The sequence below is a fragment of the Aptenodytes patagonicus genome, chromosome 2, assembly GCF_965638725.1.
Source record: "Aptenodytes patagonicus chromosome 2, bAptPat1.pri.cur, whole genome shotgun sequence".
In the NCBI taxonomy this organism is placed as follows: Eukaryota; Metazoa; Chordata; class Aves; order Sphenisciformes; family Spheniscidae; genus Aptenodytes; species Aptenodytes patagonicus.
This window is the reverse complement of record NC_134950.1, coordinates 72776079-72788952: the sequence shown is the minus strand read 5'-3', so window position 1 is coordinate 72788952 and position 12874 is coordinate 72776079. Positions and strand designations below refer to the sequence as shown.

Here is a 12874-nt window from a genome sequence, read left to right as displayed (position 1 = left end):
ATTATTTTACCTCATCAGTTTCCAGTGCAGTACCTTCCTCTCTGGCGTTTTGCCACCCTTTCATTTAGTTATGCAAATATGTAACCATTGCGTTTTCATCCCTCTGATTGAAGAAATGTGAGGTATGCTAAACTATGGCTGCACTAAGCAAAACAAGATACTATAAAGAAAAATACTCAGCACTGCCTATGGCACATCACAGAGCATACACTGTGCAGAAGCTGTAGCTCAACGTTTCTGAGCTTGGCCCTACATACACAGAGAAACTGTAACAGATCCTGAAAAAAATGTACATATTTTATTGGGAGCTGGGGCAATGGACAGAAGAGCACTTACAAATTTTAAGATAACATAAATGCCTGATATTTTCCTTTCCCTAACCCCCCGATCTGGGAAAACTCCATACACTATCACTTTTGCTAGTCCTTTACTTCTATACACAATAATCCAAGTCTCAAAATTACCAGATATATCTAATGCTTCCAAAACCTTAGAGATTCTTCAGTTAATTACTAATCCCATGAAAATACCTCTGGTAGGAAACCAATAATTTTAATAGGAAAGGTACATTCAATATTGTAAAACATTTGCAATATACAGTTTTTACAGCAAGTAATACACCATTGTAGATCTACAAAGATTATTTTTTTTTTAATACGCTTGGCTCTTTACCACCTCACGATCCTCTTTAAATAAATATTTAACAAAAGCATCTCACTTCTAACAACGGAAGTAACATCACAGATAAAGAGAGTATCAGCCACGTTGCAGAAACGCTACAACAAAGCCCCTTTCACCCGCCAGTCTTGAGACAGCAAATCCTGCAATTCTTCTTCATCTTCGCTACCAATAGCCTCGTCCTCTTTCTGTTGAGTTGCTCTTAATCTCATGGCTTCCTTTAACTTCTCCTTCATCAGATCCTGACGGTTACGCAAAAGCTCAACACGGCGGTAACATTCACTGTTGAAAAGTAAACCACCCATTAATACTTGTGGCCTTTCCACATTAATTGGATTTTCTACAGTGCTGGATTTTGCTTCTCCAACTTTGGATAAAAAAAAGCTCCACAGCTTCCCATCAATTAAAAAAATAAGCTTTCAATATGCTAGTGCACCTTCTCTGTCTTAATCAAGTGGAAACAGACCAGAGGCAAGGTGTGGTCAATTCTCCAGTAATGAGATCTAATCCAAATATTTCACAACTGCAATACCACCACAAATCATTTTAAAAAAAGCACAGAACCAATATCCACTTCCACACAAGAAGAGACGCCATTCTTTGCTCCACTTATGGTTTTCATATACGGTAGAAAGGTGAGATATCAATTGGCTATCAATTTTGATAACTTCGTGATGGCATCTCTGAAAACAAAAAGGCAGCACAAGTGTTCCGATCCTTTATTGGCTTACTGTGTGCTGTAACAGAACATTTTAAGTAAACATAATCCACGAGTTTCAGTTTTCCACTTACTTAAAAAGTTCTGTCCTTGAAATATGTTTTATAACAATGATTCTAGCCATTTTAACAGGGTATTTTGTTGAAAATGCCAAGTAGTATCAGCCTGATTTAAATACATCTTTGCTTCTTTCATTCCTGTTTGTTAGGAAGAGTCAACAAGGAAAGATTATTATCTGGATCCTGTTTCCCCTTGCATATCTGCAACATGATTACTTACAGGCAGGCACAGCTGAAGATTTGAAGGCTAAGGAAAACATGAATGTAACTGTAATTAATTTGATTTTGAATTTAATTCGAAATAGCCTGCATTTAAATGCACTCAGAAGACAAAGCTACAAAAACAGTCTTTAAAAATCGATTTGGAACTTTTATTTTGGGAAAAATGATTACGGTAACAAACTTGAAATTCTCTACAAATTTCTGAATTTGGTTCTACATACTATAGCATCCTAAGCTACTGGTAAAAGTGAATGCTCAAAGGCAGCCAGGTTTAGCTCAAGCCCTCTCCAAAATTACATGGACGTTGTTAAAAGACATCCCTGTACTATCAAAGCTCAGTTTGATCCCAATGCTATTGTTACTATACGCTGATTATCTGTAGCATGTAAATCTGGCCAGGTGGCTTAAGCGTTGCTTTAATTTTTAGTGCCTTCTTTTTGTTGCAAGGTTCATTAAAATCAGAATTCATCTTTTTTTTTTTTTTTTTCCAATCACTAGCATTGCCATAATCACTGTTAATCAATGTGTGAAGCTACATGATAATGGTAACAATCTGTTCTACTAAGCTGTATTTCAGGTTACTTAGAGTTTAAACTAATGCTTATCCAACTGCTACACCTACCATTTCAACAAAACAAAACGACCCACTTCATGTAATGAAGTGCATCATTCAACAAAACCTTTAAGTAAACTTTTATTAGAAACAAGAAGAGTTAAGTCACAGAACAGGGCATTTTCAGTACAGCAAATGGATGGTCAAAACACAAATCTCGTTATCGAAATTTTAATTGCAGTGCAGAATATCAGACCTTGTTTTTTTAGAAGTGTTCACATAAGTTCAACATCAATCAGAATTCACAGAGAAATACAAATTAAGACATCTGACAGGGCGAAGGGGGACAGTTTGTTCAAAGAATTTGCTGTCTATTGCTTTATTTTGCCCATGCCTGCTTGCTGTATTTTCAGTAATTCTAGCGCATTCTCTCTTTGCAAGTAATTACATAACTTTGCACCAAAATTCATGTTTTTATTAGGTATCATTCTGCAATTTGAGGGAGCCTGTCTTTCTCCTTCAAATATTTAGGTGATTAATGAAAGGTAGTATCACAGAAGATTAAAAACGTTTTTATCACTCTAGTCAAATAGCGATCCATTACTGCTGGAGAACAGAAAGTTTGAGGAAAAATTGATCTACTTACATCTGTTCGTCAATTTCTCCAATCTGACGATCTAGTCGTCCCTCCTCATCCTCTTCTGCCACTATTGCTTCTGAAATCTAAACCAGAAAAGCGCTAAGAAAATTCACCTTCATCCTGAATTTCACTGTTGTTCCTTTTTGATGTCTGTGTCTTCCCTTCCTCCCCTCTACCTCAAGCCAGTGTCAATCTCCTATACAAATACTCCCACCTTCACAAAAGACTCTGGAGGCAAATACAGAAAAAAACGGATCTGGTTTAATTTGAAATGGAAATGCTTTTTCTTAAAACTAAAAGTTAAAAGTAGTTTGGCTGCTTTGGGGTTAACCTTTTGAATTTTTCAATACGCTACTATTTGAAACTGAGCATAAACAAACTACGCGCATCCAAAGTCTGAGGCTGAAATAGGAGCTGTATCCCAATGCTTGGGACTAAATTACGCAAGCTTATTGAAAGTATTGGTTAAATATTCCCACTAGATCCCGAAGTGTTTCTAACCTGTTATTTTTTTCAGCATATACTTTCTCAAATCTGAATGTCTGGGAGATGCTATGCAATCAATGGTCCACGCATAACTGAGAAGATTCCTTCTAAGCTGAAGAATTATCTGAATGGCTAATGCTAGCAAAATGTATCCACCACTGCTTTTGTATGAACATTCGCTCTGTTTACAGTGCTGACCACTTTAAAATGAGCAATGATAAGGTTTTTTGCACCACTTTTCTTAGCAGTTGACATACGAGCAATTATTTACAATTAAAATTAAAAAAACCTAGCAAATACTCTAGGGGAAGATTGAGAACACCAGGTATCTGTAACGAGTGTTTTGTATCGTACAAAAAAGCACGGGAAGACTTTCCATGCAATGCTCAACAGTAAAAAATGGAGGTACATAAAAATTGCGGCCAACTTAGGTCTCACACACACAAAATCTTCTGTCACTTTCCCAAATTTTGGGGCTCCTTTCCAGAACATTTAAGTCAACCATAAAACGCAGGTTACCTACACTTTATAGATCCTTTTTGAAAAAGACAGACAAACAGGTGGTGTTCTGTTCTGTTTTTTTCAAGGTTAAAATATGAATATATCTCATCTAAATAAGAGCCCACAATTATGTCCTGTTTGGATACAGGACACACCTCAGGATGCTGATCTGAGGTATATGCTATCTTATTTAAATACAATTTAACAAATGTAACTAGATATATATTGATGACTGGATCCTGATCGAAAGTTTTTTCAACTTAATTTCCCTTAAGCGGAAAACAGAAGGAACCCTTTGCTCATTTGTAAAGTGCATTTAACTACACACTGCATTGCAACGAACAACTGACAAATGCAGATGTCAGTCATTCTGCAGAGCTGCATGAAACTGTTGTTTTCCTTATTGTGTATAGTATTTAGAATCAATAAAAATAGATTCCATTACTTACTGTGTTGACCTGTCGCATTGCCTTTTGAAATTCATCCCATTCTTTGTCCATCTGATCCTTTGGAGCATCAACTTTTCGCACCTAAGGAACATGAAAAAGCAGGCTTATTAACAATTTACATCTAGTGACTCTGGGGCACTGTAAAACACCTGGAGAAACAGAACAAATTATGCTGTGTTCTCCAAAAAGTCTGGTCAACATACTTCCGTTTAAGTAATGTATATGAACAAGAGAGTGCAGCTGCACAATGGTTTTGGAGGAAAACATCTGACTCTACTCCTGGATTAAAACAACATCCTTGACTCTAGCATTAAAGAATAATTGACTAAGAATGGATAGTGTGGAATGTTTGGATTAAAAAAAGTGACTAAGTCTGTTAATTTGATGGTCTGTAATTTCACTACGTTAGGTGGTAACTTCTAAATTCTTCTGTAAGCTGCCTGTTCAATCATATATAGTAGCTATCTCACAAGCCAAAAAGGAGTGAATTATTTGCCTTTGGCATAACATAAAATATCAAATGATTCAGTCACTAGTCTGACTGGTGTTAGATAGTCTGACTATATTTCAAATCTAGTCTAATTTTGTTGGCTAACAGAAGGAATAGTACAGCTGCATACCAATTTTAACGACATGCAAAGCTTTCTCTTCTGTGGTAGACGGCATTAATTACTAAGACAAAAAGACTGAAAAAGCAAGTAGCTGTAAGAATGTGTCTAAGATCTACAACTAAGGTAATCAAAACCAGACTGTGCTTTTAATACAAGCAAATAAGCAAGATAATCTACCTGTGTAACCAAAACTTCCACAATTCAAGACTGTAAGATGTGGCATATAACATATGTTAGATGAGAGATTATGCCTGGCTCTGGACTGGGTGGAAATTATATAGCTGGGAGAACTAAGCAGTTTGAACAAAATAATTCATGACATCATCTTTTTGCATTAGTTTTATTTTTCCTTTATTCATTCCTCTCTTTTGGTAACACATCAGTCATCATCATGGTAAAGACAACAGTTTGGTACGTTTTGTTCCTGAACGATTATACAAAATCCAGTAGTATGAATTAAGTTTATAGAATAAATTAGAAGCTTCCAAGCAAACTACATACTGGGAAGTTATAGTCGTCATTTCATTTTTCTGTTCTGTGATTATTTCTATCATATGTGTATGTACTGTGTTATTACGCATTGTGGTTGTCTTTTGTAATTCATAATTATTTGTATTTCTTACAATAAATTTAAAGACTAAAGGTATTATTTTTCCTTGAAATATTTATCTAATCCAGAATTTATATGCTTTATAAATTCCTGATGTAAAGAACCAACATTTTTCAAGCCCACAATCTCCCTTCCAAAAAGCTCAGTTAATTCTGAAAATAATTATTTGTGTATGATTCCAATACAGAATCACTGCAGCAATCACAACATAAGCGATGTCACAAACATTTTCCTTCCCCTGCATATTAGCAAAACTTAGAAAGGGCTGATTAAAGAGAAGAGTACCTGCAAGCAATTCAAGAAGAGCTTATTGGAACATGTATCCACTTGTAAATTTTATCAGCTGAGGCAATGACCAGAACAAAGATCACTAACCAGTGTCCTCACAGATACAAGCAGATTCTCCTTTGCCTGCTAGACATTCCCGCTTTCTACAAGCTTCCCAACTCACGGTGAAACCAAGTATTTGAAAAGTGTAACATACCAATTAGTCATATGCAAAAAAAAAAAAGTGCATTTTTTTCAGCTATGTAACTCAATATTCAGAATGTCATTATTCAAAACTATTCACATATGCCAACATGTGGGCACAAGTGGTGCCAAAAGAATCTTGCCAGAGCAACTAAGACACACCTAAGCCTGTAATTGTGACAGTGGAACTAGCTGAATGTAAAGAAGCATTATTTGGAAGCTCTCCAAATCAGAAGTCATGACTCTACTCAATTTAAATACACCAGCAGCCTTCCACAGTGTGAAAAATAGGGAAATATACTCAAGGAAAATAAAAAAGACTTTGAGCCTACCACAGTATTATTTCAATAAAGAAAGCAGGAAAGTCATCAAATCTGTGGTAAATTTTACAAAAAAAAAAAGCTTTGTATTTCAAATATCTGTTTATTTTGGTCGTCATTTGGTACTGTGCAAGTTGAAGGAAGTATGAATGATTTTGATCAAAATTCCAAGATTTTTAGTTGTGATTTTTTTGACAAACACATTGAATGTGCACCTTTCTTTTCTTTTCCAAGCATCAAAAAACCCCATAACAGTAAAAGACAAGAGGGTTGAAAACCAAGATCACTGTTATAGTATGCCAGTACTAGAGATCACGGTATATGCAATAATCTACCTATTTTCATTCTAACAGGATGCATAGTATCAGTTGCATAGTAACTCTTAACACTTTTCAACAGGATCTCTCAAAGGACGTTAGAGAACTGTTTTTATATCCTCAATTCAGAGGCAGAATTGGATGTACAAATTCAGTGAAACGCTTTTCCCGGGGTGACTCAAAGAAATAAAAGTAACAGGTGGATTGTCCAAATCTCAGTCCAGCGTTTTAGCCAACAAATAACACTTCTTTAGTTTTCTTTAAGAGCCACAAAGGCACCACAATCAAAAATACGCTATGAGAGATGATTTAACAAGCTCTTCTTGCCCCTCTCTGCCCCTTTTCATGTCTTCTAATTAATACGAACCAAAATAGTTCAGTCATTTTCTTATATTCTGGTATGACTAATTACCTGGAAAAGCATCTTCACTACTCAGAAAATCATTACAACTGGCAGAAAAAAATCCAGCAGCATCAAATCAGCAGATCACTTACTTTTGCATCCACTTCAGGATCATCAAAGAAACCTTCTGGCAAAGCTTCAGCGGTGTTTTCTTTCCTGAAATGTTTGATTACTATTATCTCGAGTTAACACTTTGCAACCTGCTTTATTGTAGCGTTAAAAATAGTCAAGAATAAAATCCATAATCTTTTATAAAAGGACCTAGAAATGAAGCAAGTTTTTTTTACGCCCCAAGTTTTACCTACAACCATCAAAACTTGCTTCTTCAGTTTGGTCTTATCTAACTTACAAGGATTGCACAGACAGGTTTAAACCCCACTGTCAAAACAAGAGCTTAGGCTTCTTAAACTATTCTTTCCAGTGTGCTGAGCACCCAAACATTTTAACAGCAGTCTCTACTTTTGAAAGCCTAAACCAATGTCTAAAAAAGTGCCCAAGTGAGCTGAACTGTTACTACAGAACAAGCAAATGGTTTTCTTTAAACAGTAAAAACCAGTGGTTGACACTAAGCTTCAGAAGTATCCTGTGTTAAAAATTGCAAATGGAGATGTTTAACAGACACCGTATGGCATTACTTCTTCTCTTATCCTGCCCTTAGGGTGTGAAATACCTGTCTGAAATAATGCTCGATGCTGATGTATATACAAACTATTCCAAATACAAGTTACCAATATGACAGATTTTTAAGTGATCACAGTCTGTATTTCCGGGAAGGATAATGTTTATTTACAAGTCCCAAATTTATCAGTATTTGATTTGACTGCTTACCTTTCCACTATCTTCTCTTGTATCTCTGCTTTCTGTATGGACCCTGAATGGGAAACTATAGGAGCAGCTGTGGTTTTGCTGTCAAAGAAGTCTACAAGAAAGGACAGAAGCCGATGAACAAAAAGAACTGTTCAAGCTTCTTTATAGTTCTGACTAGACAGAAGACAGGAATTTCAATTAATACCTTACTGAATCAAGGGAAGAACAGCCAGACATTATTTCACTTGACAGCCTCAAACAATTAGAACATAAAATCAATAAGCATGCTCAGAAAACACCACACAATAACAAACTAGCAGAGAATCTCCTTTCTCTACTTCCAATATAACACACCCTAACCAGCTAATAGCAATAATTAGAAAAGTAAATTAAAACCCTTCCATCATCAGTTAAAACACAGCTTCTTCTTACTGAATCACTTACTATTTCAGTCATCGTTACCTGCAGGCAGAGAATTAGCTATTACTTCTTGAGTTGGAGGTGGAATTTCAGTATTATGCGTAACACAAGACTTGTTTGATTGATCTTGTTCTTCTTCATCATCATCATCATCGTAATTTCCTGACAATAAACTGGGACCTGAACCCTTTGAAAGCTGTTTGTTTGCACTATCTTGCTCTGTTTCATCAAAAAAATCTGCTGGTAGCCTAGTAAAGAACACAAAACAGAACTATTTCAAACTTCACAAAAATCAGTTACAGTCTAGCATCCAAAGCCTATTCGATCTGTGAGCAATACGATCTTTTAGATATTGTGCAATACCCTAAACTGCGCAGCTACCGATGTAACCATTGTCTGAAGGCAGCACATACTTGTTCCTTTTTTTTTTTTTTTTTGAAGTTCCCCAGGAATGCTCAGATTAATTCTGAAAACAGATTTCAGTTCCATTTTTCTGTTTGAATATTCAATATCAGAAACATTAATAAAAATATCCTGTAACAAAGTGCATTTGGAGGAATGGCAGATACGGTAACTCTATTTCCACATTCGAAGTTATTTGCGTCTGTATACCTGCTGTGAACACATTAAATACAAAATTCATAGTTCAGCGGTCGTATTAATGTCACGTAAACCTTGATAACCTTCATGTATAAACACAGCTACTTATTTGGGGTATCTACTGCGGCTCAGAACTGCAGCTTAGAAGGGCCACACAGGTTCAGCAATGAGAAAACCCAGATTTGCTTAGAATACCTGCAGGCCTCCAAGCCAAACATTTTTCCAGGTTATATTTTAAAATCATCATACTGATTGGTTTAATAATGAACAAACCACTCAACCGTTAATTTTGCACACACACTCAAAATTTCTACAAGGTAAGCATCTTCTAGTGTCAAGATAACAGCACGTAATATCTATGCAAGATAATAATAATTTATCCTGTTAAGAAGCGTACAGGAGACCTGCAGGCCCCGTGTGACATCTACCGACCCCACAAAGATATCCAAATACCATCAAAAATCTTTAGTGGCAGTAAGATGCTTAACCCAATCCCTTGAAGTCAAATACACTCCTATATTTGTGAGAGTTCAACTGCAAGATATGCATTTACATGAATTTTAAGTGACAAAAACATCTTAACAAAGATCTGCTGATGACATTTGTTAGTAGTTTTGTGAATAAATATCATTTAAATGTACATTTAAAATTTGTCTTAATTTCAGACTACCATCTCTTCTGCAGTATGCTAGCATTGAAGATTAGAGTGCATGCCACAATCTAGTTATTTTCATTCTAGCAAACTGCGTACTACCACCACATACTAATCTTTAAAAGTCTGATAGTGACAGTAAAATAATTCCTGTTTTGTCACAGACCCTAGAGTTAATACCATGATTTTCTCATCTGCACTGAGGAAGATGCTGCCATGTTCAGGAATATACACCCACATTAGAAAATGAGCAGAAGCGGGGATCTGCTGATTCTCTGAATCTTTACCCTTGGCTAGGAAGGAGAGATGAGGAAAAACAGGGTGAGAATGTAACGGTTGGTACAGTTACAAAAAGAACACATGTAATAAGATCTGCTTACCCAGATGTAGACGTATGTGGCTTTTCGTCCGTACCTGTATAACAGCCAAGAGTCACTTCTTACAACCCATACTTTTAAAAAAAAATCCCTCAAATAAAGTCTTACTACAGCAGCAAGTTCACAAATGCCCACTTTCATGTATTTCATATATTTACATGTTCAGTAACACCAAGGGAAAAAAATTAACTATCTTTCTTTTAGCATGAACTTTCATGCGTGATTTGTGGTAATCCAATGGCTTGATCCCACTAAAAAGGAGTAACACTACTTCTGAACAAGTGCTTCTACTGTTTAACTTATACTGTTTCTAGTTCTGTTTTGACCAAGCCCACAGCCCCATGACCTAATTGAACCCAATAACCCAGAAGAAAACTAGGTAGACTACCAAAAGTGCAGTTTTCTCCTGATCAGTGAACTCACAGAGAAAGAGCAAGACAGGCTTTTTCCCTTTTCAGCAGCAACAGGCTGACATTAACTCAACAGTCTTGTGTATTCACACTCACTTCCATAGGAAAAAAACAAACCAAAAACATTCAAGATGTAAAATGGCTAGATTCTGGCAAGTACTTGATAAGTATTTTTCTCTCCTTACCTTTTACTCTCTTCAACTCTGTATTTTCTGTGTCAATAGTTTTTCTCTTGACAGGATGAGATGATGTGCTAGCAGCTGAACCTGTTGCTGTCTGCTTTGTGCCTTTTAATTCTGCAACTCTCTGTAAAGAAGTACAAAATTCAGGAGGCTTTCCTAGCAGGAACTTCTGGATTGCAGCTTCAAGTACAGCTCTTTTAGAATACTTTATTAAAATGAGCTAATATCTTTCTATAACAAGATCACTGAAATAGACATCACCGATACAGAAACCAAGACCAATGTTTCTGTCAGTCTCTTGAATGATGTGACATGGGGGGAGAGGAATTGACACTTGCACAAGGGAGACTGTATGAGTGAGAAAGGGAAGTCTAAGATCAGTGACATTTACATTAGTAAAACACTGGAGGAAAGAGCAGGAAGGCTGGCCTCATCTGGTATATTAAGTGCTTTAAAATTAAAACACAGCAGTAGTATTAAAGACACGTCACTGTGCCTTGCCACAACGATCTACCCAGAACGCAGGTAATGAACGAGGAACCCCTCAGTTCTTTTGGTCTTTTTCCTCAGTACTTGCAAAATGAAATGCAATCTCTCAGTTTCCGTTAAGCAGCAGCAGAATTTGAAAGAATAAAAAAAAAAAAAAACCCACACTTAAGGTTGCATCCAAGTTACAAGCTCCCTGAAATTGTTTTACAAATGTTTTATCTTTACTGCTAAATTACAAACAAAATGTGTTTTCTTAACGACATGTAAGCTGTCACTTGCTAACATACACGTAACAAAGTAAATCCGAGGAGGGTTTCCAAGTCCAACGATGCAAAGCTGCAGACAAGTGACAGTTAAGTTGTCGCCAACGCGGGAACAGCTTCATCTTAAGAGTACGTCCCTTGAAAGACAGGGGACGATTCTCTCAAGTGCGGGCCTTTCAATGCGTACGTAGGTTTTAAAAAAACAAAACAAGACAAAACAATCGGGCTTGTTTTTACACTGCTCTCTCCTGGCAGATACTTAAGTGTTAGCCATTAGCGTGCACCTCAAAAAGCAGCAAACCCCTAGCCTCCGTTAACGCGGCGTAACCTCCCCTGTCCTTCCCCCTTCTCACGTGGTGCCCAGTCACTTCTGAACAACAAAAACCCAGCCAGCGCCCAGCCGAAACCCGCACCACCGGCCAGCGGGCAGCCAGCACCACCAGAGCACCGGCACCAAGGCCCACCCCGCACCCCACCGCCGCCCCCGCCAGCCAGGGCGGGAAGCCGGCGGCCGCTCACCTCACGGTGCTGCTTGCCCAGGGCGTGGGTCTGCCACAGCAGCTCGCTCTTCACGGGCGCGTTGCACAGCGTGCAGCTCAGGTGTCCCAGGCTGTTGTACGTGGCGGCCGTTAAGGAAAGCAGGGCGCTGCGCGGCGGACCCCCGCCCCTCACCGCCCCGCAACGGCCGTCGCTCCCCTCCCCCGCCCCCCGCGCCGGGCCAGCGATGCCGGTGCCGAGGATATTTGGCGAAGGGCGAGTCGATCCGCTTCTTTGCCGCGTTCTGCCGCTGCTTCTCCCGCATGAGGCGCCGCAGCTCCTCCTGCCGCACCTGCTTCCGCCCCGAGCCCACCTCGGCCGCCGCCATCTTCTCCCGGCGAGCAGAGCGGAGGGGCGGGGCCGGCGGCCAGAGCGAGGCTACGGCTCCGCGACGCGACGCGACGCACGCCGGGTGGGCGGGGCTTGCTCGCATCCCGCCCTCAGCCGGGGGCGGGAGAGAAGGCGCCGGGGGCGGGACTTCGTCTGGGGGCGGGGTCAGGAGGCCCGGGCCCGCCCCCGGCCCGCATAGGAGGCGGAGCAGAAATAAAACCATCTCAACACCGGAGCAGAATTACGTTTCTCCGGCTTTATCAGTTTTTTCAGTAGTCAAGCCTTTGGAGCACCATCAGAACCAGAGAGGCGCCGTAAGCCAGCTGTACGCCACGCCTCTGAATAAATTCCCTAAAAAGTGCCCCAAAACCACCCAAAATAAGTAAAAAAAAAAAACAACCAACAAAAACACCCCCACTACATCCCACCCACCCACCCAGATCCAGAAACCCTCAGTGTGCAACACAACGGTGAAAAGTGCTCTTAAAAAACCCCTAGCTTTTCTTTATGCCTGAGCTTTCTGCCAATCACGGTCACGTTTCAGGCTTTGATTCCCTGCCCGCTTTCGGGAGGCCTGGTACGGCCCGCTGCTGCGCCCAAACGCTCCCTACTCGCCTGCACAGGGCACACGGCAACATGAGAGCGGCACGCGTTTCCCCCACTAGAATACAGCCCACCTACAGCACGTCTACAGTGTTTAGTAACCGCATCATGACCAAGGACAGCAGAGAACTTTCCATATTTTATTTTTTGTTTATGAAATACAATA

General features: G+C 39.1%; 1 protein-coding gene across 1 annotated transcript; it reads right to left on the bottom strand.

Moving 5' to 3' along the window:
• Nucleotides 1-279: 279 nt before the first annotated feature.
• Nucleotides 280-12116, bottom strand: ZNF830 (zinc finger protein 830). The gene is made up of 10 exons (XM_076330218.1): nt 11982-12116; nt 11758-11857; nt 10490-10610; nt 9898-9931; nt 8308-8513; nt 7867-7957; nt 7131-7194; nt 4307-4387; nt 2877-2953; nt 280-960 (listed from the first exon to the last, which is right to left on the bottom strand). The coding sequence occupies exons 1-10, from the start codon at nt 12101-12103 to the stop codon at nt 777-779; spliced, it is 1080 nt and encodes a 359-aa protein (XP_076186333.1). The 5' UTR covers nt 12104-12116; the 3' UTR covers nt 280-776.
• Nucleotides 12117-12874: the final 758 nt, after the last annotated feature.